The following is a 24,834-nucleotide window of genomic DNA, read 5'->3' on the forward strand; positions in this document are numbered from 1 at the left end:
AATGGAACAGACCGCCCGAACAAGCCGAGCAAACCTTTGGAGGCTCAGTTCAGTTAGTGACAGGCCACCACCGATGCTGGTGAAGGTTGTGTGCCGGGGTGGCAACTGAAAGGCCAAATTCCACCCCCCAGTTACGAGAGAGAGTGTGTGGTAACTGGGGGCAAGATTCATCACTAAGGTTCTGACAGTGGAGTAAATTGATAACACCATTGAAATCCAGTGTCCCATTTGGATAAACAGTGCAGAAGGAAAGGGGCTTTATTTAGCTATTTAAACATAAAGGTTAGTTGCTTTCAGCCCCTGCCAGAAATGCTGCACAAGCTGCCATCCTGTTAGAGGCACACTCCCTCTTTTCCAGTCCCTGATTTATGAAGGCTTAGAGTGCTCAGGGAATATGTTACCCAAGCTTCTCTAAAAAGAACAGGAGGACAGGAAAGCTTTGCATCCGATATGCATCCGATGAAGTGAGCTGTAGCTCACGAAAGCTTATGCTCAAATAAATTGGTTAGTCTCTAAGGTGCCACAAGTCCTCCTGTTCTTTTTGCCGCTACAGACTGACACGGCTGCTCCTCTGAAACCAGCTTCTCTGACTCTCTCAGGCAACTGAAAGTTTCAACAGCCAATAAGAGGCTGCTGCTCCTGTGTTGTAAGCGATAGGTTACACAGTTGTGTACGGGGGATTCCTGCAAGCAGCGAACCTAGGAATTCAGCCAGGCAGCCTGATACTCTGCTGCACTGGCTATTAGCAGTATAGGGTGCTTAGATACCATGCCTCGTACACATGGTTATAGAATGGTGGCCACGGCCCCAGGAGGATATAGTTAACTAGCTAGTCTGGTTTGGTTGAGTTTTTTGGTCTGCCACAGAGACTGTAGATTCAAAATAGTTTTTAAAAATAGGGGTTATTGTTTCTACAGCACTGAGAGAGGACATGGTGGTGCTGAAGAGGCAAATCAAAGAAGTGGGGCCAGATTTTGCCTTCAATTCCATAGGCGTAGAGCTAAACTAACTCCACTGAGGTACCGCAAATTCTAGCCCACAGCCAAATCTGGTCCAGAGTGCCGTTTCTAAAATGTCCAGTCTAACCTCAGCATTTATAATATTGGGTGCCTAAAGGCAGGTGCTTGCTTAGGGTTTTCAAAGACGCCAGAGGGAAGTGCTACTCCAAACCTATTGAAATTCAGTGGGCGTTGAGTGCTTTGCGCTCCTTTGAAAATCCCAACTGTCAGTCTGTGTTGAGGCACCAACAGAAGTGGTTAGCCCCGCAGCTTCCATTCAAGCTGCTGGGGATCTGGGATCCCTCAGCCACTGTGAAAATCAGGCCCCTTAAAGTGCCTGAGTATGCATTTATACTCTCAAAACTGAAAATTTTGCCTTGAGAACTCTGTCACAGTTCAGGGCAACTGCACCTGTATTTCCACCCGTGGTACAACAAGGGCACCACCTCTAGGCTCATGGTTCATCAGGAATCACCTCGCTAGGATGGAGACCTGCATCTCCCTCACTATTTTGATTAAATAGCCTCTCTTTCTGAGTCGGTCCCTGGAGAATCCAGTTTGATCAAGTATATGCAAGCTTTCCTCCAGGTGGTGGTAGCTCTCTGGAGGTGTTACAACTTGAGCATATTTGAATTCATGATCCTTGACCTCCCCTTGTTGTAAAAAAAAAACAAAACAAAACACCCAACCCCAAACCTTAACAGGTATTGTCCAAAATGCACAGAGTTGCACTCTCTGACTATAACCTAACATATTATATAACCAACTACTGCTTGATCATTTTCTGAACAAGTTAACTATGAAGTGGCATTAGGATTTTGGACACACAGGAAGCTTTCCAACGACTTTAAAGCACAAGATTCCATTCCCAGCAGTCACAGGACAATGCACATTCTAAGCCCCTCTGCCTTGCCCCAAAGATGATGCTTGCCTCATGTTGCACAATCATCTTATTCAAAGGAACACAAAGATCAGATGACATCTGGGGACATTCCACTACAGCAGGGCCTGCAAAGGGTGGGATAGTGAGGCAGGAGGGATGAGTGTGAAAATCACAAGACCAAATTCTTCTCTGACCTAAGCCCACAGACTTCAACTTCTTTCTTTTTGCCTCCTGAGGAAAAAAGAAAATCTGCTTTGAAAGACAATGCAGGCCGTTTGCCTGTGTGCCAGTCATTTACACTATATAAAGTATTTCTGCAGTCTGCCCTGTTGGAATAACTCTAATTCTGCTTTCATCTGAGTAAGGAGTGCAGTAAGGCTGGTACATTGTAAACTCTCCTGGCAGAGAAGCCTAATATTTATCTGTTCTGTAATGCACCGTGCACACTTCCGGTCCTAAGTAGGAATGGGGCAGATCCTCAGCTGAAGTCAATGAGGGTAGCTCTGTTCAGTGCTTAATTTGTAATGAAAGAGGTGCTGGGGCCTCAAGCAATTTTTTTACTTTCATAACTGATGCGGCAAGCCCACAGGTGCCGGGGCTCTGAACTGCCAAGCCCACAGGTGCTAGGGCTCAGCCCTAGCACAAATTAAGCACAGGCTCTGGTACATCACTGAAGCTATGCCAGTTTATACCAGTGGAGGATTAGCCCCAATATTTTTAAACATTGCCTTGGCCTGTCTGTCTTCTGGGGTAAGGCTCCATCTTACAGCCCTGGGGCAAAACTCCCATTTATATAAACAGAAAGATCAAGCCCATAGTGCGCTCAGGCATTGTTTGGGCATTTGCCAGAAGCATTTGCTTCCTCTTTACAGTACTTGGCATGATTTTGGTACAATGCACTGAAGAACCTTTGAACACCTGACAGGAATGGTCAGCAATCCGAAAAGAGTGGAAGGTTCTTTAAAACAGTAAGGTGCTGAGTTCTGAAAAATTCATTCCACGCTACTGCCAACTCTCTGTCTGCAGGGCTTCGGAGGGCAGAACCGTGGAAGTGCCTTACAGAGGGGACGTGGAAACTACCATCCTCGATATCCTCGGGGGCCTGCGATCCACCTGCACCTACGTGGGAGCTGCCAAGCTCAAAGAGCTGAGCCGGAGGGCGACATTTATCCGGGTCACCCAACAGCACAGCCAGGTGTTTTCTTAACCAAGGACTTGGACCTGTGACATGTGTCTGCCGCTTCTCCCCACTCCCTCTGTGTTTTGTGTTTGGGGCAAACCCCCCAGGCAGTGGAAGTAGGGGGGTCAGTTGCCACTGGTGGCGGGGTTTAGCAGAAGGACATGCCATCAAACACAGTGCCATATAGGATTCTTTTGGTTCACGATGCAATAGCCTCATCTTTTAAAGTCATGTCTGTTTGTTTTCAATCTAGTTTTTTCACCATTCATTTTTCTCTCTAATAAAGAAGCTTCCATTCACAGTGAATTAGCCTCGCCAGACCCTGGTCGCTGTTACCAAGTTTTGAAACATCCCCACAACCTCTCGCCAGCACCGCTCCAGCAGTATGGGTTATAGGAGCTGCCGGCTGGGAGGGGAAGGGGTTCAGTATGTTGATCGGGGTAACCAAAGATCAGAGCCATACTTTTTGACCTTTCAGGTGGCTGGATGAGCCCAGGTTGCTGCTGCATTTTCACTGTGATGTTAAAAATGCTGGAGCTGTATCAATGGCATTTCATGCCTTTTAAGGCCTTTTTTATTTAAATCAATATATTAATGGACTTACCGCTCCATAGACACTGGCATTATAATGTAGTGAGTGCTTCCTCCTCCCACCCCCACCCAGAACGTTTAACAGGGTACTAGTTTTTTGATGGGTACAATCCTCAGATCCTCAGGGGTCCTGTTTTTATCATCTCTGAATAGGTTTTGAAGCTGTAGAGACACAGCACTACTCAGCGCCAGTGGCCTGATTCTGCAGAGCCTTGTGATTTGCATCGTCATTTCAAAAAAGAACAGGAGGACTTGTGGCACTTTAGAGACTAACACATTTATTTGAGCATAGCTGACACAAAGCAACTACAAAGACACACTCGCTTTGGCCAGGTGTAGAAATGATTACACATTGAGCAAGGCCTGGGGAATCAGGCCAAGGGGGTCAGATCCATTTCTCTGTTACCCTGGTGCAACTCTTTTGAAGTCATAGGTGTAACCGAGGGCAAAATATGGCCTGCACTAGACCAGCTGAAGACTTCATTGCGAGAAGCCAGTTGTCTGATCTTGAGTTAAAGCAGTTGCTGTGAAGGAAATAATGAATATTTTAGACTCTGGGCAACACTTTAATAAACTGTAATGGTAGACTAATTAATTGATAAATCACAATGAAATTTCTTTGGAAGTACACATTGAATTCCCAGGAATATCACAGTAGTTCATTATGATAAATGTTATTAGAATGAATACCAATGAATTAATAATGACCGGCCACTTACTTTAGCCTGTGACTGAGATTTCAATACAATTGGAAACTCAAGTAACTTCAGAGTTTTTTTTTCCCCTTCTGTGGAAAGATAGAGACTTCCTTTGGAATGCAAAACTGTGACCCGTGGGAAAAGGAGCAGACAGAAAGCAAATGGCATTATTCTAGCATTCTTTGTTGTTCAGAAAAGATCAAGGAGGATCAGTACAATGGAACATGTTAAGTAACAAACCTAAACCCCAAATCAGTCACTGATGGTGTTAATCAGATTATGCATAATGGGAAAAGCCTAGATGATCCTTTATCTGAAGGCAGGTGGTTTACAATAAAATGTTAAGTATTCCCCATTAAACATTGTGGACCTGATTCTAATTTACAATAAGACTTTGCCCTGGTATTGTACAGGGGGCCTTAAAGAGGGCATAGGTCTCATGTACACTGATTTTAAGGCCCATTTACGCTACCAGAGTGATGTAAAGAAACCTAAGTGTAAATGAGAATCAGGCTCCCAGGCCCTGCCAATTAACTTTCTTCTGAAGTTGGAATTTGTATGTAGTGAACTCCAAAAAGGCAGCCGAATGGTTTCTTTACTAAAAATAAATAAAAATACTGTGGGCCAAATTCTGCTGTCAGTTAAGCTGATGTAAACCCAGAGTAATTCCACTTAAATCTCTGAAGTTACTTGGAATTTACATAGATAAACTAAGAGTAGACTGTCTCCCCTCTCCCCCCCCTTTCTGCCCACATATCCTCCAGCCACATGCCCACAAGAAAAGTGTATTTGTATACAGGTAAATCAAAACTTCTTCAAGGAATGAGGTTATACTGAATATACACTCATACCACCAGTGCATTCCATACTTCAGAATTGTGGCTCTCCCCTAGACGCTCCAAGGTTGGGATGCTAATTGTTTTTATAGGGCTTTTGGGGCTACGTTTTAAACCTCTGCACATTTAAAAGACTAGATCTTTAAGGTACACATTGGAACTGCTTCTTTTCTGCAGTGAAAACTTCTTGATTCTCCACTGCTGTGGCCATTATGGAGTCAGTTACACCTGTTTCTTCAGAGGACACCTTCAGTCAGATGGCTCCTTTCACGATGCCCCTTGTACAAAATACAGCACACACACACGTTTGAAAGTGGAACAAAGAGATTGGCCTGAGGCTAACACAGGACCCAGTCTGGTGAGGTGACAGGTGCCCTCAATGTCTGTAGGACCCAGCTCCTCCTTCCACTCCAATTAGAGGCCAAACGCTTGTTGAATTCATTGGAAATTGAGGGTGTGCTACACCTGGCAGGATTAGGCCCCCAAGCAATTAACTTGAGCTACCTCATCTGATCATTTTACAAGGTTCTCCAGTTCCTAGTGTCTTTCCCAGCAGCTTTGCACTGCGCTGCACTTCATGAACTGCTACTGCCAAAAGAGGCGCCCCCTCCCCCCCCAGCTACATTGTAAGTGTCTTAAGCAGCAGCTACCCATGACAGTGGGCCAAATTCTGACTTGCTTTCCACACCCTTGTAACACCACTGACTTCAGTGCATAAGAGGAAAGTTAGAATTTGGCTCATTGGCTCCATCAAGGTGTAGTTGACGGGCCACGTTGCTTTAAAAATGAAGCTAGTTAAAACAAATCTGATTAACAGGTTCAGATACGATAATACACATTTAAAGCCAAAGCCTGCACAAGGCATAGGAGGCTCTGTGTCCCCCAGTCCATCTGTGAGACAGCAGGGGAGGCCGAGGAGTGCTACTGTCTGTAGGAGTGATGCCTGCACCACAGCACCAAGGGATTGTGGTCTGACAGGGAGTGCTGTGTGGGGAGTGACTGTGCTGGGACCAGGAATGGGGATGGTCTGCGGGAAGAAGAGGTGCACACTGCTGTCCTCAGCCCACTACCTCACCCTGCTCAGCATCCTCGGGGGGGGCTCTGGAAAGCACCATGGGACGGGCACACTTCTGTGCCTTCCCCCTCGCCCTGAGTGGGTAAGTGTTGGATTTTGCCCTTGCTGCTGTCAGCTATTGTGTGCAAGGGTGGTTCCAGGAAGCACAAGTTAGGAGGGCTTTGGGGAAGTTTGCTGAGGATGGGGAAAGGCGAGAGCTTTTGCAAGTCTTCCAAGACACAATATGACACCATCACTGGATACAGGATTAATGTTTTAATCTATGGGCCCTTGTGGTCTGAAACTCGTGCTGGGCCTAATTCTCACATGTATCAATTTCACATTGGTCTAAACCCATTGACTTCAACAGAGTCTCTCCTAATTTTCACCAGTGTAAATGAGAGCTAAATCAGGCTTCTCTCGCCAAACTGATGGGCATTTAGGCAAAATCCTGTGCTGCTGGAGTCAATGGGAATTTTGCCGCTGACCTCAGAGACACTGCAGGATTTGGCTTTTCTTGGTTAGAGTGGGAAAATCACAAGGCCTAGGAGTGGCAGTGTGGCTGAACTGCTAAAGCCCACCTGCAGCAAGGCACTTGTTTCCCCCCGTCTAGAAGCAATGTGTTCTCTTTGGGGGTTGGTTAAGAAAATTTGAATAAGCTTGTGGTACTGCCACCTGCTGCATGACTTCTCTGCTGGAAATGCCCTAAATGCAGTCAGTCTCGGCCCACTAGTAATAAGGGGTCTCCCCACCACCTGCCTTAGACTTGGTTCTTTTTTATTCATTCAGATATTTAGGCCTGTCCTCTGGATGTGACTTCACAACATCAGCTATTACACTGCTGACATGCATAACATTTCCAAACGTATGTAATATATAGCCCAGAGCTTCTTTCTGACAAATAAAGTTTGTGATCATTTTGAAGACCATACATGAAGTCTTTAAAAAAGAGTGAGTTTTAACCATTTCCATAACACTGCATGCACCACAGCTGAGATGATTAAGAATGGGTATCTTCTTTCCTCATTTGTAGCCAAAAAACGGTGCACAGAATGCGTCCGCCATGACGAACCTGCTCATATAAAGTGATCACGTTGTGCACCCTGGCTGTTCTGTTATGAAATAAATGGCTCCATTCTGGCGGCCTGGATGGGATTATACGCTGTATGTGGGAATGTGCAAACTTCTGTGTATAGTGATAAAAACAAACTCCATAAAAATGTATTCCTGAAGCTAAATCTGAAGAGGGAAAAATTAAATGAACCAATTATTCATTCACAGGAAAATTGTGTCTCATTCTTTCTGAACGCATAAAGACAGACACACATTTGCAATTGGCACTGTTATTTTATTAGTACGAGTATACTGAAACAATAAACTTGTACTGGTATACAGACAGTTTCTTTAAAACAACTTTGTTCAAATTTTGAATCAAACATTGTTTTATTATAATAATGAAATAATTTCTACCTAGAAAACCTGCAAGCACCATCAAAGAAAGGGACCATAAAATTCAATAAACAGACGCGAGTGTATCCTACAAATAGACACACCACCATTAGAAAATAGAATATGAATTCTTCCATTTTTTAATATTTGTTTTAAAAAAGCTAGTGCAAGTACAATATTTTACACTGGAATTACAGAGAGTATGCACGCATATGGAAAAAAGTTCTCCTGTCACAATAAAAGCTCTTAACTATGTCTGTATGCACTTAAAATTTTCTCTTTTCATTAAGGTGCAAAACATTATTCCCTCCCTATTTCTCCTTTGTACTGGCCATGTCAGCTTGATTTCTCCACAACACAAAGCTGCATTATCCCTTTTTCTGAGCCTACATTAGGCACAACACTGGAAGTGTGATTTGCAACAACCCTCTTCAGAAATACCAAGCAATTAAAACCTTAGAGACTATTATTGTGGAATCACTAGACTTACCCACATGAGGACTTTCCTCAAGTGCCAGGACTAGTTGGCCAGTCCAAGCCTGCTGGCTGTCAAAGACTGTGACACTGATACTACAAAATTATTTTCAGTAGCTAATTTGAATGGAAAAAGTTGGAAATTCCCCTTTTTAAGCGCTGCAGAGAGAACAGCGTTCACAAAAAGTTAATATTTTAAAAAAGCCAGACAGAAATACATACATTAGTGAGTTGCAACATTAGCTGACTGTCTGCGAAAAGTTATACCTGCTGCCTTAATAAGATTAGCAACTTTGCTAAGTAGCCAAAGGGCCAGACAGAAGACATGAATTCAACCACTTGCAGCCACAGTTACAGAGATCCAACAACTACTGACTTCAACTGGAGAGAGAGAGGGAGAGAGAGGGAGTGTGTCTCTCTCTAAAGCTAGAATCATCAGGCTCTTTATTTTTAAAGCAAACATCAGGGGCCAGATCTAGCTGGCTGCCGCTGTTTTCACACAACCCAGTAATACAGCTTCAAAGAGTGAGTAAGGATTAATGCAAACAACACTTCCAATGCACGCCTGCAGCATGGTCAAGGGAAAGGGCACAGGAGCTTTGACCACTCAGAATAGAAACAAACGAATGAACAACAAAAAAGTCAACCTTGGATGAAGCCTCCAATTAATTCTCAGTGGAAGACTTGAGTGCTTTCAGATAACGACGAGTAAAACTATAGCAATCTTAGAGACTGTTATTGTATAACTACTTATTGGCTGAATGCACTTCATTCTAATACATTTGTTGGGGCCATTCTTTTGGGTGTCAAGGGGTCATTTTAACGTGGTAATTATTTTTCCCCATGTGACTGTTAGGTATCAGAACTGAAGCTTGCGTTACAGGCTGTCAGGGGAGGGAGAGAAGGGTTCTGAAAGTTAACTGTTTATCCCCGCGGTGCGGTGCGTAGGCTCCCAGCTGTCCAATTTGACCTTTGGCCAAGGAAAGGGCCCTTTCCCTGGAAATTGCTCCAGGATTCTTTCATTTTGGCCTGTGAATAACATGAATCTCTAAATCAAATGAGAAAGAACCTGTCCAAGCTCAGAGCACATCTGGAAAAATTGAAATTCATGTCTTTACCTCCTGTTTAAATGAGGTGGGAGGGTGTGTGTACACAAAAGGCCATGTCTCGTTGGATATTACTCTTATTTACTGGTAAGCGAGGATTCCTTGTTATAAACACTTCTTGTTCAAGTTATAGTCTTTGGGTTGATTGGAACAGGAAGTGCTGAAAATGTAGAACAGCATCCCAGAGGGAGTAAAGAAGTTACAATGGCTTCAGAATCTAAACTACGCAGGGTGCTTAAAGATATATTTTCAGCGCAGGAACAAACAGTGTGAAGCATTCCCCCCTTTCCCCCGCATCAGGATTTATGTGATATGAACAGAAAATTGAGGATAGTTGTTCTTTAAGAGTCTTTTAACTATATAATTCTTCCTGTCCAGAGCCAATACAAATCAGATCATCTAAACGTGACAGTTTCTATATACAAAACACATGTAACTTTCAACCTTTTCTGCTTTTGTATTTAAAAAAAACCTTTTTTTTTTTTTTTTTTTTACAAACAAGGTATGAAACACACTGTTTCAACAGATCCATCTCTTTTTCAAACACTGAATGAATCATTCCAACATTCATTTTTCTTTTGTGCAATTTTTAAAAACATTACCTGTACTCCTCAATGTGAGTGCTTCCAAAAAGTTTTTTTTGGTAAGCTTCTCAAATTAGGTTTACATCAAAAAAATATTCCCACAAGGTATAGTGCTACAAGAAAAGATCCTATCAGTAAGGTAACACATCTGAAGCGAGGTCGTCTATGTAAAAGAAATTAACTCTGGAGTAGAGGTGTGCAACTTGTTTGGAATTTCCTTATCAACAGAAAACACAACCCTGTCCTTGAAAAGGATATGAAATCAACTGAACATAATAGTTATTTGCTTTTATATTCATATATATATGTGTGTGTGTATGTGTCTGTGTGCACGTTTGTGGGTGGATTCTTTTTTATTTCAGGATTTTGGGGATTGGGGAAAAAAAAGCCATGAAAAGAAAAGCACTGACCACACACTGCTAAAATTCCTTTGCTTTTCATATCAACACTGGGTAAGTCCACAGATTGGACTCTGCTGTTGTCTGGTGCTGTCTCCACTTTCCCGTTTTTGCGTATGCTTCATAATAGAAGTGACAACAGGAGGTCAAATTCTCATCTCAGTTACACGCATGCAAGTCTGGACTAACTCCACTGATGTCAACAGTTACTCCAAACATATCGCTGTTGTAACTAAGATCGAATCTGGCTCTAAATGATCAAGCCACTAATTTCTGTAAACACTTATACCTGTAGTTAACTTTAACATGTAAGTCCCCCTGCCTTCAATAGGCCTAATCAGATACTTAAAGTTAAGCATGTGCATAAGTGTTGGCAGAACTGTGGCCTAGTGCCCATGGCACTGCATACTAAGAACCCGAGTGAGTGCTAGTGAAATAACACTATTAGTATTTTTAAAATAGCTAAGATTCGTTCTCCCTGAAACATTTTTTTTTCATTTTAGTAGTCACATGCATTAACAGAATTTCATAATTTTCTTTAACATTGGCAACATACTTAGGTAAAATTAATCTCTGTGCAACAAGAGAGTCTCATGGTAACCAACAGCTATGGTTCACTTTGAATCTGCTGCTTTGTATTGCAATCTATGTGATATCTACAAAATTAATCCACGAGATGCAGGAAATCCAAACTTGTCCTTGAAATTGTACATCCCTACTCCAGAGCAGTAAAAGTGCTGCTTCTGGTCACATCAGTGTACCACACATACGCCAGCCCCGTCCCTGAGTAAGAGGTGTGAAAGGTTTCTAAATGTTCCTTGCTTTAGGGAAACAAGAGCAGTGATGTCACTTCCTGGTGCTGAGAAAATGACAGAACAACGGTTTAACCAAGTGACGACAGGGTTAAAAAAAACAGAACCTCCCCCCGAAACATACATTAAAAAAAAATCCCCCCCAAACCCCACAACAACAATGTACAAAATCATTAAACAGTTCAAACAAAAATCCAATTTGGGTTTCAACTAAAGGACTTGAGGTAAGTGACATCAAACTCCAAATTCCCCATGATGTGGCCCAGACAAATTGAAACGATGCCTAAGTTAAACACTATAAGGAACAGTCATTATCTAGAGAGAGATAGAGAGAGAGATTGTTTTTTTAGAAATCCCTATAAAGAGGTTCTTGTTTATTTTTTTCTTTTGCCCTGACTAGATTTCTTGGTGATTGTATTCATTTCATTGTAAACTAAACAGGTCTGGTACAAAAAAAAAACCTAACGACTTGTCAGTTAATATTGCAAAGTGGACACTGTAAAGAGGCCCATGACTAATCCTTTTACACCGAACTCACCTAAATATTTCTCTGCCCGTGATTGTTATTTTCACTGTGCACCTCAAGCCACAAGAATTCTAGCCATATCTACACTTAAAAATCAGATCGACCTAGCAATGTTGCTCAGGGCTGTGAAAAATTTTCATACCCTGAGCACCACAGTTAGGTCCACCTAATCCCCAGCGTAGATGTGGCTAGAATTCTTCCACTGACCTAGCCCTACATCACAGAGAAGTGGATTCACTACGCTGACGGAAAGCCCCTTCCGTCTATGTAGGAAGTGTACACACTACTGTGTGTGGCAGAGCTGTAGCTATTCTGCTGGAGAGCATACATACCCTTACTCCTTTGAGCTATCAATGGGGCAACTCGCCCCACTGGATTAAGGATTTACTCATGTGAATAAGGGGTCATGGCCCTGCCAAACTCCAGATGCCACCAGGCAAACCAGATTCAGCCAACTGAAAGTAGTCACTTCTTTCTGTCCATTTAGGGGTGAAATTCCCTCCTGTACAGAGAGCCAATACCAAGTTAATGCACCAGTTAGTGACATAAGTGGTGTATAGGCTTTGTGCTGGCTTTTTGCACAAGGGTGAATTTCACCCACATTGTACATCACGCAGATGGTAACATTCATATACAAGAGCATGTAAAGTATACGTATATTTTATATATATAAAGTAACAGTTACAGGCATAGTTTGAAGAGAAAATGACACTGACAGTGCTGTAGAAGGCTGCTTTCACTCATGTAAGAGACGATGTTATTTACTCATGACTGAACTGTTTGTGATTTACAGGTCCCTCACATTCTCAAAATTCTTATCCCCCCTTTAAAAATCTTTTTGTGTGTGGGGGGGGAACACCCACTAAGCCTTGTTCTGGATCTTCTTTTTTATATTGCGGAGGCCAGGGTCTTACATTTGAAAGGATATGGACCATCCAGGGCCATCGATCCATGTGTGCCACACTTGTTAACTACATACAGATTCTGTGCCCCCAATCAAGGGAGGTATAAGGCCCTAAACACTTTTTTTTTGTTTTTTGTTTTTTTGTTTTTTGGGAGGAGGGGAGCAGAGAAAACAGTAAAAGAAAACAAAAAGGTGAAAGTGGAAGAGGGTGTGAGATCTAGCTACCACCACGTGGGTGGGTCTACATTGGCACATAAAGTATTGCACATCCTAAAAAAGCAAAAGCACAAAAAGGGACAATTGCTTGGAAGGAACCAATTATTTCAGAATTCCTAAATCTGAAATACCAGCACAGAACTAATACATTCCTATTGCTCCAAACTTTTTTTATTTGTTTACTGTTAGTGTTAGTAGAATAGATCCAGTCAGTTTAAGAGTCCCTGCTTCTTTATTAACCAAAAAGATGTGTGTGTGGTTTTATTTTAGATTTTCTGAGTATGTGTATTATGAATATAGTGGTACTAACGTGAACTAAAATCTAATTCTGCCCACATCTTTCTATTCTTCTTACCATCAAAGGTTAAAACGTAACAAAAACAAAACAAACAAAACAACAATAAATTGCAAGTGCCCTGAGCAGAGTATATGGAAGATTAAGCAAGTTCTCTGAGCAGAAAATGTTAAAAAAAAGTACAGCACTAGATAAGCAGTGTGACCATGAGAATGAACCTGCTCAGCTATTTGGTAGCCTGCTGAGAGGTTAATGAAATTCAAGGAAATTCAAGAAAAGTTTCAAGCTATTTTAAACTTATTTAAATGTTTTTGGTGCACCGCAGAAAATGGTATAAAACCAGTTAGTTCTGGTGTGAGCTAAATTTCAAGTAACGAACAGAAGAACCAAAAAGCTGGGGGGGTTTCAGATTTTTTTGTAAATAAAGGAGCTGGAAAGACTGTATTTTAGGAGAGGGAAAATGAGATTTTTAAGGAATTTGTTCATTTTAGATACTGTATCTCTAATTAAGAACTTTTATAGCCTACTTCTCCCTATTAGTACAGCTTCTTCAAAAGTACTTGAAGGATGCAAACTCAATTACAAACCAAAAGTAATAGTAATATAAAGGCTTAATCCAAAACCCACTGAAACCAATGGGATTGAATGCAATGGGCTTCAGCTCAGACCTGAAGTGCTTAGTATTTGCACCTCCTGTAGAAAGATGTGGGCCAAAGATGCACAGCACCTCTAAGGATCCGGCCCTACCTTTGTTTCAGATTACTGGGAACAAAAAAGACTTAACTGTCTGAAACCCCCATTCCCTCTCACTGTTTTGTACCAAACTCTGAAATCTAGATTGTATTTCAACTGGAAAATGTCATTAAAACAACAAATAATAATAATAATAAAATAATAACGGTTGTTGTTTTTTTTATAAAATCCTGCTTATGTGTAGAGATGTCTTTTCTGGAAAACTCTCTCAATGTATCTGAAGAAAAATTGTCCAAGTTGTCCTGCTAGGACCTGGTTCTGTGCGACAGATATGGCAGAAAGACCAAAAATGAACTTTAAAGGAACGTAACTCTATAAAATGGCATAGAGCTTAGGCAGGTTAGTAAATAATTGCTACATTTGTTTATGCTCTCTCAGTCCCCCTCCCTTCCCCACAACATTATTAGGTAAAAACTGCAGGAATACCACACAAATGATAAACTCAAGATGTGCAAATTGCAAGATTCTTTAAAGTCCATCTTTTTCAAAAACACTGGACAATAATGATTTTTTTCCTCTTTCCTTTTTCCTCTCTCTTATTCTTTTATTATCTGTCAGCTCGCATATGCCTTTAACTCTTTCTCAAGCATTAAAGTTTTAAAAGTGCCTCCTATTAAGTAGTCCTTTGTGGACAATGACTGTCACATACTAGTTCAATAATTCACATTCATCCCTTTGAAACCACATTAAAATTTCCAACATCTTGCTTGTGAGAAAACTCTACATAGTCATATGTAGTTAACAGTGTTGAATAGATTCTTTTTTCCCCCTCAAACAGATTAAAGTGAGATACAGTACTTATTGAGTGTTAGACCAGGATGCTCGACAAGAAAGCGTGAACAGCATTTTAAGTGCTTAAAGACATTCTATGTTCATCTTCAACGTCCGATTCCTTGTGTCACACTGAATTTTGAAAAAAGTGGCACCAGTTGTCCATCGTCATGAACTAAAAACAGTACTAGAGTTAAAGACAAAGATTTGCAACCTAAATGCAAACAATTTATGTCTGCGCTCTCAAAGGGGCAGTACGTGTCTACCTTGTGGAAGCAAATGTTAATGGCATAACCTGATCAGTTTATCTAACACTGCACAGAACCAGGAGTTTCCCCTTAGCTAGGGGACCCAACAAACTTTAGGCTTCCCTCGCCCTGGCTATGTCATTAAGAAAAACAAGCAGTGTAACAATGCAAGCATAGGACCTTACTGAATGTTACACTCTGGCAATGGAACTGCACTAGCAAGCTGAAAAGAAACATCTGCGTGGCAGTCACTTTATGAATAAAATTCAGTGCAGTCGGACCCCATGGGGGAAAATATATATACTGTAGAGCCTTGACTAAGAGTTGGTTTGATTGTGAAATGTGTCAAAGACTGTCTGATCCTTTTTTAATAATGTGTGTGTGTGTATGTGTGTGTGTGTTGGGTTCTTAAGAGTTCTCTTGGCACGAGAGAACCTCCTAATGACCCAGCCAGGGAGCTGCAATCCCTCCTTGGGACTGAAACACACACAATGCATGCAGTGCAGTTTATCTCTGCTACAGTTCCCTTCTCGTCACCTCACAGAAAAAAGAACAGCTGGAGTCTGCTCTACACTAGGTGACAGAAAACAGGAGCCATGACAACACATTCATTTCCACTAAGGGTGCGTGAAGCAGATACTGCCCCTTCTGTAGCTCTCAATAAACCTAGTCACTGACAAAACACTTGTGGAAAAACATATGCACCTGTCTCCTGCATAATACCAGCTGCAACTATAACAACAAGGTTATAACATAAACCTAAAATAAGATGATAACATGTAAATACTGGGTTATTTAGTCTACAGTACAGTAATCTGGATAAAAATGACAAGGGATAGCCTAATTTCCTTTTCCCAAACAGCCTTTACTTGCCTACGTTAGATCGACCTTCAATGCAAATTTTAACCTCCTGAGGAATAAAAGAAGGCTTGGGAAGAGTCAAAGGTGGTTCCTCTTCTGATTTCTCTAGTTTCCGTGTTTCAGGGGCCGACCACCTCCTCTTCCTCGTCGCCGTGGGCTTGCTGGGTTCTGTTTTGGTGAGCAAAGGTGCTGCAGGCAATCCTATTTTGTCCAGAAACTTCAGTTCACCATTCTCAGATAACATCTGTGCACTTCCCTGATTAATACCATTTTCCTGCTCCACATACCTGTGTCTACTTCCAGCTAGACTGTCATTCTTTGAGTGCTTCAGCAAGATACTAGCTGAATCCATGGGCTGGCCCTTTTTAATAGAGCCATTCTTCAGATTCTTGAGAGTAAGCGATATGCAGACATCCCCAACTGAGAGTTTGGAACATGGCAAATCAAAGAGCTGGCTGGTTCTCTCAGGGCAGCAGGATGACCAGCCTTGTCCAAATACAAAAAAAGGGTATTCGACCAAGACTTCAACGCTGACCTGTAGAAAGAGAAGAAAACGAGAGAGAGAGGGGGAGAGAGAGAGAGAACATGAATCTGAAAACACTGATTCACTACAGTACGTGCTCAGCACACACACAGTTACGGTCAGCTCTTTAGTTTTAGCTGGAGAGACTGATAAATACGTGCACTGTAAAAGCTTATTCGGTATCCATAATGTCACTACACTGGACATTACACTTAATGTTTGTCCTTGTTAAAATGGCATTAACAAACCCTCTGAGACTGGCCAATCCTCAGCACAAAACCACAACGTTTGAGCCTTATCTTTATCATCTGCTCAACGACGTGCAATGAAGCCTGAGCAAAAACAGTTCGGATACCATTTGTTAATCCTTTATTCGCTGTGCGTTTATTTTATATAGCCGGCCATTCACATTTCCCTTAACCCTTAGAAAGTGCGGTTACTCACCCTGTGCACTAACTGGAGCTCTTCAAGATGTGTGTCCCTGTGGGTGCTCCACTTTAGGTGTACCTGCGCCTCTGATCGAAGCATTCTGGTAGTAATGCCAGTTCTGCCAGGGCATGTGCCCTACACATCCTCGTGCCTGGTACCGAGGCTACACAGGGCTGTGTGGGCAAATGGCCCTCAGTTCCTTCTCTACTGTAAAGCCAGAGAGGCAGCTCCGAAGCAGGGGGAGGAGGGCAGGTAGTAGAGCACCCATCGGGGGACACATCTGAAAGAACTCCAGTTACTGCACAAGGTGAGTAACTTCTTCTTCAAGTAGTGTCCCTGTGGGTACCCCACTTTAGGTGACTCCCGAGCAGTAACTCTTTAAGGAGATGGGAATTTTGGACCAGACAATGCAGTTCTTTCTTCAGTGATGGACCCTGCTCCGCACAGGGGAGGGAGGAGCGAGGAGCAGGGTCCATCACTGAAGAAAGAACTGCACTGCCGAATACCGCATCTGATCTTGCAGTGTGAATTAGAGCACAATGCTCGGAAAACGTGTGCACAGAGGCCCATGTTGCAGCCCTGCAGATTTCAGCAACTGGAACATCTTTGAGTAGAGCTACTGATGTAGACTGTGATCTAGTCGAGCATGCAGTCACTTTTGGGGGAGGTGTAACCTCAGCAGAGCCACAGCAGGCAATAATCTGTTTAGAAAGTCTTTGAGTGTGGCCAGGCACACCCTTAGAGCTATCTGCAACAGAAAAAAAAAAAAGTCTTGGGGTCTTCCTGAAGGGCCTAGTCCTGTCCAAGAAAAAAAGCTAACACCTGCTTAACATCTAGTGTAGGAAAAGCAAACGGACGTGGTTTAGGGAAAAAATTAAAGGTGACTAGTTTGGTTGATATGAACTTGAGAGGAAACCTTAAGTAAGAACTTTGGATGGGGTCATAAAAATACCTTCTCCTTGGGGAACAAGGGAAAGTCTGCCATTAGAGCCCGTATCTCCCTAACCCTTCAAGAAGAAATGATGGTCACCAAGAAGGCAGTCCTCATAGACTGATGTAGCAGCAAGCACATAGCGAATGGCTCAAGGCAGGGCCATCCTTAGGCATATGCAGAATACGCAGCTGCGTAGGGCACCACAAAATGTGGGACACCAAATTGCCCCAAATTTCACGGCGCCCTACGCAGCTGCATGCTTCGTATGCAGTAGTGCGGGGGGCCAGCTCCATCCCCCAGCTGGCCTCCCTGTGCATTCCTACAGGGGTATGGGGCCTGGGACAACTCCCTCTGCCCCACCTCTTCCCGCCCTCACTTTCCACCCCTTCTCCGAAGCCCCCCCAGTGACGGACATAGCCCAGGGGATTGGCGGGGAGGAGGGGAGTTTGCATCGGCAGCAGGGGTCAGGCCTACCCCCGCACTCACGCGTGGTGGCAGGAAGCAGAGCAACCCAGCCCCAGCCCGCTCCACTCCGCTGGCTCCACACCACCAGTGTGTGTGTGTGCACGGGGGTGGACCCCTTCCCCCGAGCAACACGGCTGGGGCAGGAGGAGCGGAGCGGGCTGGGGCCGGGTCGTTCTGCTTCCTGCTGCGGTCACCAGGCCCCCCCACTAATCCCCTGGGGCCGCTCTGGGCCTGTAGGGTACATAAACAGTCCTGAGCCACCCCTGGAGACATTGAAGATGCAACCTGGTATTTTGTGTCAAAAAAACACAAGCTGCCATGTGTCCCAATAGTTGCAAACATGTCCTTGCTGGAACTTGAGAGCTGAGCTACACTCTTTGTAGAAGAGTCTTTAGAGCAGAGAACCAGCTGAGAGGGAGATAAGCTCTGCGTATTATCAAATCTAGAAGCGCTCTATAAAGAGAATTTCTTTTGTAGAGGTAAAGATGGATTTCTCTAGTTTTATCGGCAGGCCTAGACTTTGGAACAGTGAAGTTGTTCAAACTGCCAACCATATCTCCCTTGAGGAGCCAATTGTTGAGGTAGGGAAAGAAAGCTAATCCTAGACAACAGAGGTAGGCAGCTACGACCTCCATGACTCTAAAACACACTTGCAGTGGATAACTTGCGGTGGTGAAGAGTAGGACCCAGTACTGGTAATAATTGTGATTGAGAGTGAAACGAAGAAATCTTTTGTTAGAAGGCTGAATCACTATGTGGAAGTATGCATCTTTGAGGGAGGGAATTCCAGGGAGGGAATTATAGCTGCTAGGGACACCATCTTGAATTGCCTGAGACCTAGTCTCAGCCTCCAATCCTCATTTTTCTTGGGTATCAGAAAATATCTTGAATAGTACCCTTTTCCTCTGTGTTGAAGTGGGACTGGCTTTATGGCTCCCAGACTTAGAAGAAGTGATGAGATCTCGTTTGTCAGCAATTGGTCATGAGAGGGGTCCCTAAAGAGGAATGGAGAAGGAGGTTGGAAGGGCAGAGTGGATGTAAATTGGATAGTATAACCCCAAGTAATGACCTCCAATGCACATCTGTCTGATGTTATAGCCTCCCATGCTTAACGAAATAGAGAGAGGTGTGTCCAAATTGAGGAAGGAAGGTTCTGTTGTGCAGCTGATTAAACCTGGCGATTGGGTGGTCTGGACTTGACCAAATCATCAAAACTGATGTTTGGACGATGTTGAAGACTGAGATGAAGCAGCTGAGCTAGTGATAGGGTTTTTTTTAAAAAAACCTCAACCTCTTAGCCTGTGGTCCTGGTGGCCTAGGGAAGGCAGAAAATTGAGCAGGATGGGATCTTTGTGTCAACTGACACCTGCTAAACATCCTTCTATTTTCAGGTGTGTATATCCCTAAAGACCTACGTGTTGCTCTCGAGTTCTTTAGGGTATAAAACCTGTCATCTGTGAAGTCTGTGAAAAGCTTCTGGCCATCAAAAGGTAAATCTTCCAGAATCAATTGTACCCAGACAACTGAAACCAGGAAGCTCTTCTCACCACTACTGCAGCAGAAATAGACCTGCCTGCAGCGTCCACCACAAAGAGTGAAGCTTGCAGTGCAGTTTTTGCCAAAAGTTGACCTTCCTTTATTATGGCGCTGAACTGTTCTCAATGTTCCTGTGGTAAATGATCAATAGAAGCATTAAATGTCTCGTAGTTCTGGTAGTCAGATTCTGACGTCAACTCTTGGTGGTTAGCTATCCTGAAGTGTTGCTGACAAATAACAATTTGAGCAAACAGGTCCAGACACTTCTATTCCTTATTATAAGGGGTGGCTTTTGGGGTATGCTGCCTGCCCCCTCCTTTGACTGTGTCCATGACAGGAGTTTGGCGCTGGATGAGAAAATAAAAGATCAGAATCCCTGGACAGGATATAGGTGGGTTTTTTTTAAATCAGCCCTCTTGCATGTAAAGAGAGCCACTGCTGGAGTTTGCCAAATGGACTTGGCTGGCTTCAGGAGAGTTTTGTTAATTGGCAGTGTCACATGTGCTGAGCTAGAGGTGTGCAATGCATCCAGGAGCTTGTGACGGGAAACCTGGATGTCTTCCAGGGGAATTTGCAGGGCTTCATCAGGTCCTGGAGTTGTCTAAAGTCATCAGCTAATGATGGCACTGGTGTGATGACTGCCTCATCCAGTGATGACGAGATCTTTGTGAGGGGGATAACCTTCCTATCTGCCCTTGCCTCTTGCTCCTCAAAGGTTTCCTCCAGCTCAGAATGGGGAGGAGGAGCGGATGGTACCAGAGAATGAGGTCTTCTATGTTCCCTGTGGGACTGAGTTGAAGTCTTTCAAAATTGCTGGCAGTACATTGCCCATGGATCCCAGTTAGGCCAATGAGGGAGACCATAGCCATGGGGGGAGGAATCCAATGCTGGTCATCCCAAGGGTTGGAAGGCAAGGGTCTGGTGTCCTGCCTCTGCTGTTGCATATGCAACTGGGAATAACATCTCCTGGAATAAATTGCAGATCTTCCACGTATTGCATCAGAGGTGACAATCCCTCCTCATGGACAGCTGAAAGTGGAGAAGCAGGTCTCCCAGAAACATAAGCAGTCAGTGATCCATGCAGCCTTGACACCGAGAGACGTCCAGAGTTTGCAAGGAGTGGAGACTCAAGCTCATTCAGTACCATAAGGTCTTTTTGGGTACTAAAAATCCTGTGGTACCAGAAGCACAACAGAACTCAGTACTGGCACCAATGGTGTTGCAGAGGCTGTTGTGCGAGGCACGGACATAGGTGCCAACGAGACTGGGGATTCCATTGAAGCTGGTCTCTTCGTAGTAGCAGTCTTTCGTACCAAACCCTTTACCGCTTGGCACTTAGGTGAAAGCTAAACATGCTTCATGGTACCCAAAGTACTCGGAGCCACACTAGCACTCATCTCAGGGCCTGAGGTCTTATGTTTTGCTTGGCTTATCTCCTTTCTTAAGCTTGGAGAGGGATGCTCTTGGTATCGGTGGTATGAACATAAGAACAGCCATACTGGGTCAGACCAAAGCCATGCAGCCCAGTGTCCTGTCTACCTACAGTGGCCAATGCCAGGTGCCCCAGAGGGAGTGAACCTAAAGGTAATGATCAAGTGATCTCTCTCCTGACATCCATCTCCACTCTCTGACAAACAGAGGCTAGGGACACCATTCCTTGCCCATCCTGGCTAATAGCCATTAATGGACTTAACCTCCATGAATTTATCCAGTTCTCTTTTAAACCCTGTTGTAGTCCTAGCCTTCACAACCTCCTCAGGCAAGGAGTTCCACAGGTTGACTGTGCGCTGAGTGAAGAACTTCCTTTTATCTGTTTTAAACCTGCTGCCCATTAATTTCATTTGGTGGCCCCTAGCTCTTATATTATAGGAACAAGTAAATAATTTTTCCTTATTCACTTTCTCCACACCGCTTACGATTTTATATACCTCTATCATATCCCCCCTTAGTCTCCTCTTTTCCAACCTGAAAAGTCCTACCCTCTTTAATCTCCCCTCATATGGAACCCGTTCCAAACTCCTAATCATTTTAGTTGCCCTTTTCTGAACCTATTCTAATGCCAGTATGTCTTTTTTGAGATGAGAGGACTACATCTGTACACGGTATTCAAGATGTAGGCGTACCATGGATTTATATAAGGGCAATAATGGTTATCGGTACCTCAGTCAAGCACAGTGTTGGAGACAGGGGTTTTAGTGCTGTCTTCCCCCTGGAAGTTCTTGGTGACTGTGATCTTGATGATGATGAGACAGACATGGAGGGTCCCTGTACAGGGAAGTTCTCTGTACCTGGGTCCAAAGCCTGCTCCATCATTAATAATCTATAATTAATTTCCCTGGATCTTACTTTAAAAGAAGAGCAGATTTTATACTTGTTGGGAACGGCAGAGTCTCCCAAGCAACAAATGGAGTGGGAGTGCCTGTTACTAGCAGGGATTACTTCTCGACAAGAGAGGCACCGTTTAAATCCCGGGTAGCCCAGCATCCCTGACAGAAGAAAAACTGTTCCAACCCCTCAATAGGGGAAAAAGAAAAAAAACAAAAATGTATTATTTATTTATTTATGATAAGAAAAGTGGAACAAACGTTCCAACTAAAAGGTACTAAGCCAATTACTACTAAGAGCTAACTACAAAGCGAAAACACTAATAAAAAGAGGGAAACAGGTCACATGCTAGACTACATCTCTGGCCAAAGACACTTGAGAAGGAATGAAGGATGGTTCACCCACCCAGCCCTGTATAGCCTCTGTATGGGGCAGGAGGGTTTGTAGGGCGCATGTGTCAGCAGAACAGACACTGCTACCAAAAATCTCCAGTCAAAGGTGCAGGAACACACACACACCTGAAGTAGAGCACCAACAGGGGCACTATTCAAAGAACAACTCTGGTATCTTCCTGAATGTCAACCAAATGAATGTTTATAGGAAGACTAGTGTGGCTGGGGCACAGGAAAGAGAGAGAGGGGATGTGGGTTTTATTCCCAGCTCTGCCATTGGCCTGCTGGGTGACCTAGTACAGGTCAGTTAACTGCTCTCTGCCTCAGTTTCTCCATTTGAATAATAACTATAATGATACTTACCCTCCTTGTATAATGGTTTGAGATTTGCAGACTTACAATCTAACTTATGGCACAATTATTGATAACAGCTGTCATGAACTCACATTCCCCTAGTGTGATGCAGAGAGAGAGAGTGGTCTCTCTAAACCCTCCTTCCTTCTCCTCTCACATGTAAACCCTCCCCCAAATCCTGCTTCTCCTGTTCCATTATCTCCAAAAATGCCCTTTGTTCTATTTCAATTGCCCAAACACCAGCACATTGCTAAGCATATTGTTCCACTTCTCTGGCCTCCCCTTCTCTCCTCACTAGTCTATCCAAAATGCCGCTGCCACATTCATCTTCTCTTCCCACCTCTCCTCTCCCTTCTTGAAACTCACCATTGTCTTTCAGTCTTCCACATGCAGCTCAAGCTTCTCCTCAATACCCCGAGAAAACCTGCTATAATACAGAAATACAACCCCCTCCGATTGTACACCCAGAGTTGTTATCTACCATCCCACACTGGAACCCATACAGGGTATCATTAAACAGCTAAACCTATACTCATTGGGGACCCCATCCTGAAAGAAATTTTTCCTGAACCCCCCATTCTGGCCTCCAAACAACCTCCCAGTCTCTCCAAGCTCATTATCAGAAGCAAGCTCCCCACAGACCAGGACACACCAACTCAAAGCGGCACCAGACCCTGCGAGCACAACAAATGCAAAACTTGCAGACATATCACCACTGCTACAGTAATCAATACCCCCCACAACACACCTTTCAAAATCCATGGGTCCTACACATGCCTATCACAACATGTGGTGTACCTCGTCCAGTGCACTAAATGCTCCAACAACAATTATGTGGGGGAAACCAGACAATCACTCCGCTCAGGAAAATGATAAAAGGCAAAAACACCCTATCACCCGTGGGTGAACACTTTCTGCAAAGCAATCACTATCTCAGTTCTCATCCTCAATGGAAATCTGCACAGCACTTTCAAAAGACGAGCCTGGGACCTTAAATTCATTAACTTTGCTAGACACTAAAAATCATGGACTGAACAGACACACCGGATTTATGGCTTATTACAACAAGATATATAACCCACTAACAACCACCCTTCTTCATTTCCCCCCTATGACTGGAGGGGTGTTAACAGGCCATTTCACCTTCAATGGTCCCTTGAAACATGTGCTGACTACCTATGCTAAACAATCCATTCCACCTTGTATTTAGCTTTGACACTCTGAGTATGTTTCCCAGCCCTGAAGAGCTCTGTGTAGCTCGAAAGCTTGTCTTTCTCACCAATGGAAGTTGGTCCAATAAAGGATATTACCTCACCCACCTCATTTCTCTAATATCTCGGGACCAGCACAGCTACAATGCCAATGCATACAAAGACTTGTGACATTTCACAATGCTGTTTGGTAGTGGGGGAAGATAGCCAGGATCCTTTCAGTTCTCCCAAATACTTCTCTTCCACCCCAGTGGCATTGTCTTGCTGAGTAGGGCTGGAAGCAGCTCCCTCTGGAGCCTCAATTCCACCGCCACTGTTGTGCAGAAAGGATAGCTTGAGAATGACGCAAGGTACTTTCTGCTCTCTTGGAACCCACTGTGCAGCCCTCCCAGCCCAATGAACCAAGGAGCCCCATTACATTTTGCTTAGATTTACGTTTCGCATACTAGGGTTTACATTGTAAATCCCTAATACGCAAAAGCAGACAGCTGCAGATTATGACTCTGTTGATTATGCCTAAATGAACTTCTTAGAACATCTATAAATATATACTATATACTTGTATGATTAGGCCAACGATTAGCATTTTAGAATTTCCCTAGGCACAGTATCTTCCTAACAGAGTAAGATGTATATAAAGAATTTAAAAAGATGCAGGTTACCGGCACTAGGCATGTGTTTCTTTTTTTAAAACAGTGCTGAAACATTAAAAGAACAAACGATCTGCTAGGTGCTACTGTAATTCAAATAATACGATGACAGGTCTGACAATACTTTTTAGACCAGTCTGTCAATAAAGAATTACAAACAACAACGAAGATGTTGGTTACACCTACAGTTTATCAATGGATTATGACTTGTGTCATAATGGTCTCTTCTGGCCTTAAACTCTATTAATCAATGATTTATAGAAGGTATATACCAACCATTGCTACTTCATAATATAGAAAGTATTCCGGAGCCAAGGTTTTCAATGTTATATACAAGGAACTAAGTAAGTGTCTTGGTTTTCAACAGTGCTGAGGACC

The 24,834-nt window shown here is 43.4% G+C and overlaps 2 protein-coding genes across 6 annotated transcripts in view; one reads left to right on the top strand and one right to left on the bottom strand.

Moving 5' to 3' along the window:
* The window catches only part of GMPR (guanosine monophosphate reductase), a 59,273-nt gene extending 55,330 nt beyond the window's left edge, over window positions 1–3,943 (top strand). For all 5 annotated transcript variants that reach the window (XM_077810613.1, XM_077810614.1, XM_077810618.1 and 2 more), the window contains one exon: window positions 2,908–3,943. In XM_077810613.1, the coding sequence (XP_077666739.1) occupies window positions 2,908–3,088 (181 nt within the window). In that variant the 3' untranslated portion in view covers window positions 3,089–3,943. The remainder of the gene's footprint in view (window positions 1–2,907) is intronic.
* Window positions 3,944–7,582: 3,639 nt separating this feature from the next.
* Window positions 7,583–24,834, bottom strand: part of ATXN1 (ataxin 1) — a 280,126-nt gene continuing 262,874 nt past the window's right edge. Inside the window, exon 7 of the mRNA XM_077810610.1 lies at window positions 7,583–16,172. Within this exon, the coding sequence (XP_077666736.1) occupies window positions 15,642–16,172 (531 nt within the window). The 3' untranslated portion in view covers window positions 7,583–15,641. The remainder of the gene's footprint in view (window positions 16,173–24,834) is intronic.

This window comes from Eretmochelys imbricata, chromosome 2, assembly GCF_965152235.1.
Source record: "Eretmochelys imbricata isolate rEreImb1 chromosome 2, rEreImb1.hap1, whole genome shotgun sequence".
In the NCBI taxonomy this organism is placed as follows: Eukaryota; Metazoa; Chordata; order Testudines; family Cheloniidae; genus Eretmochelys; species Eretmochelys imbricata.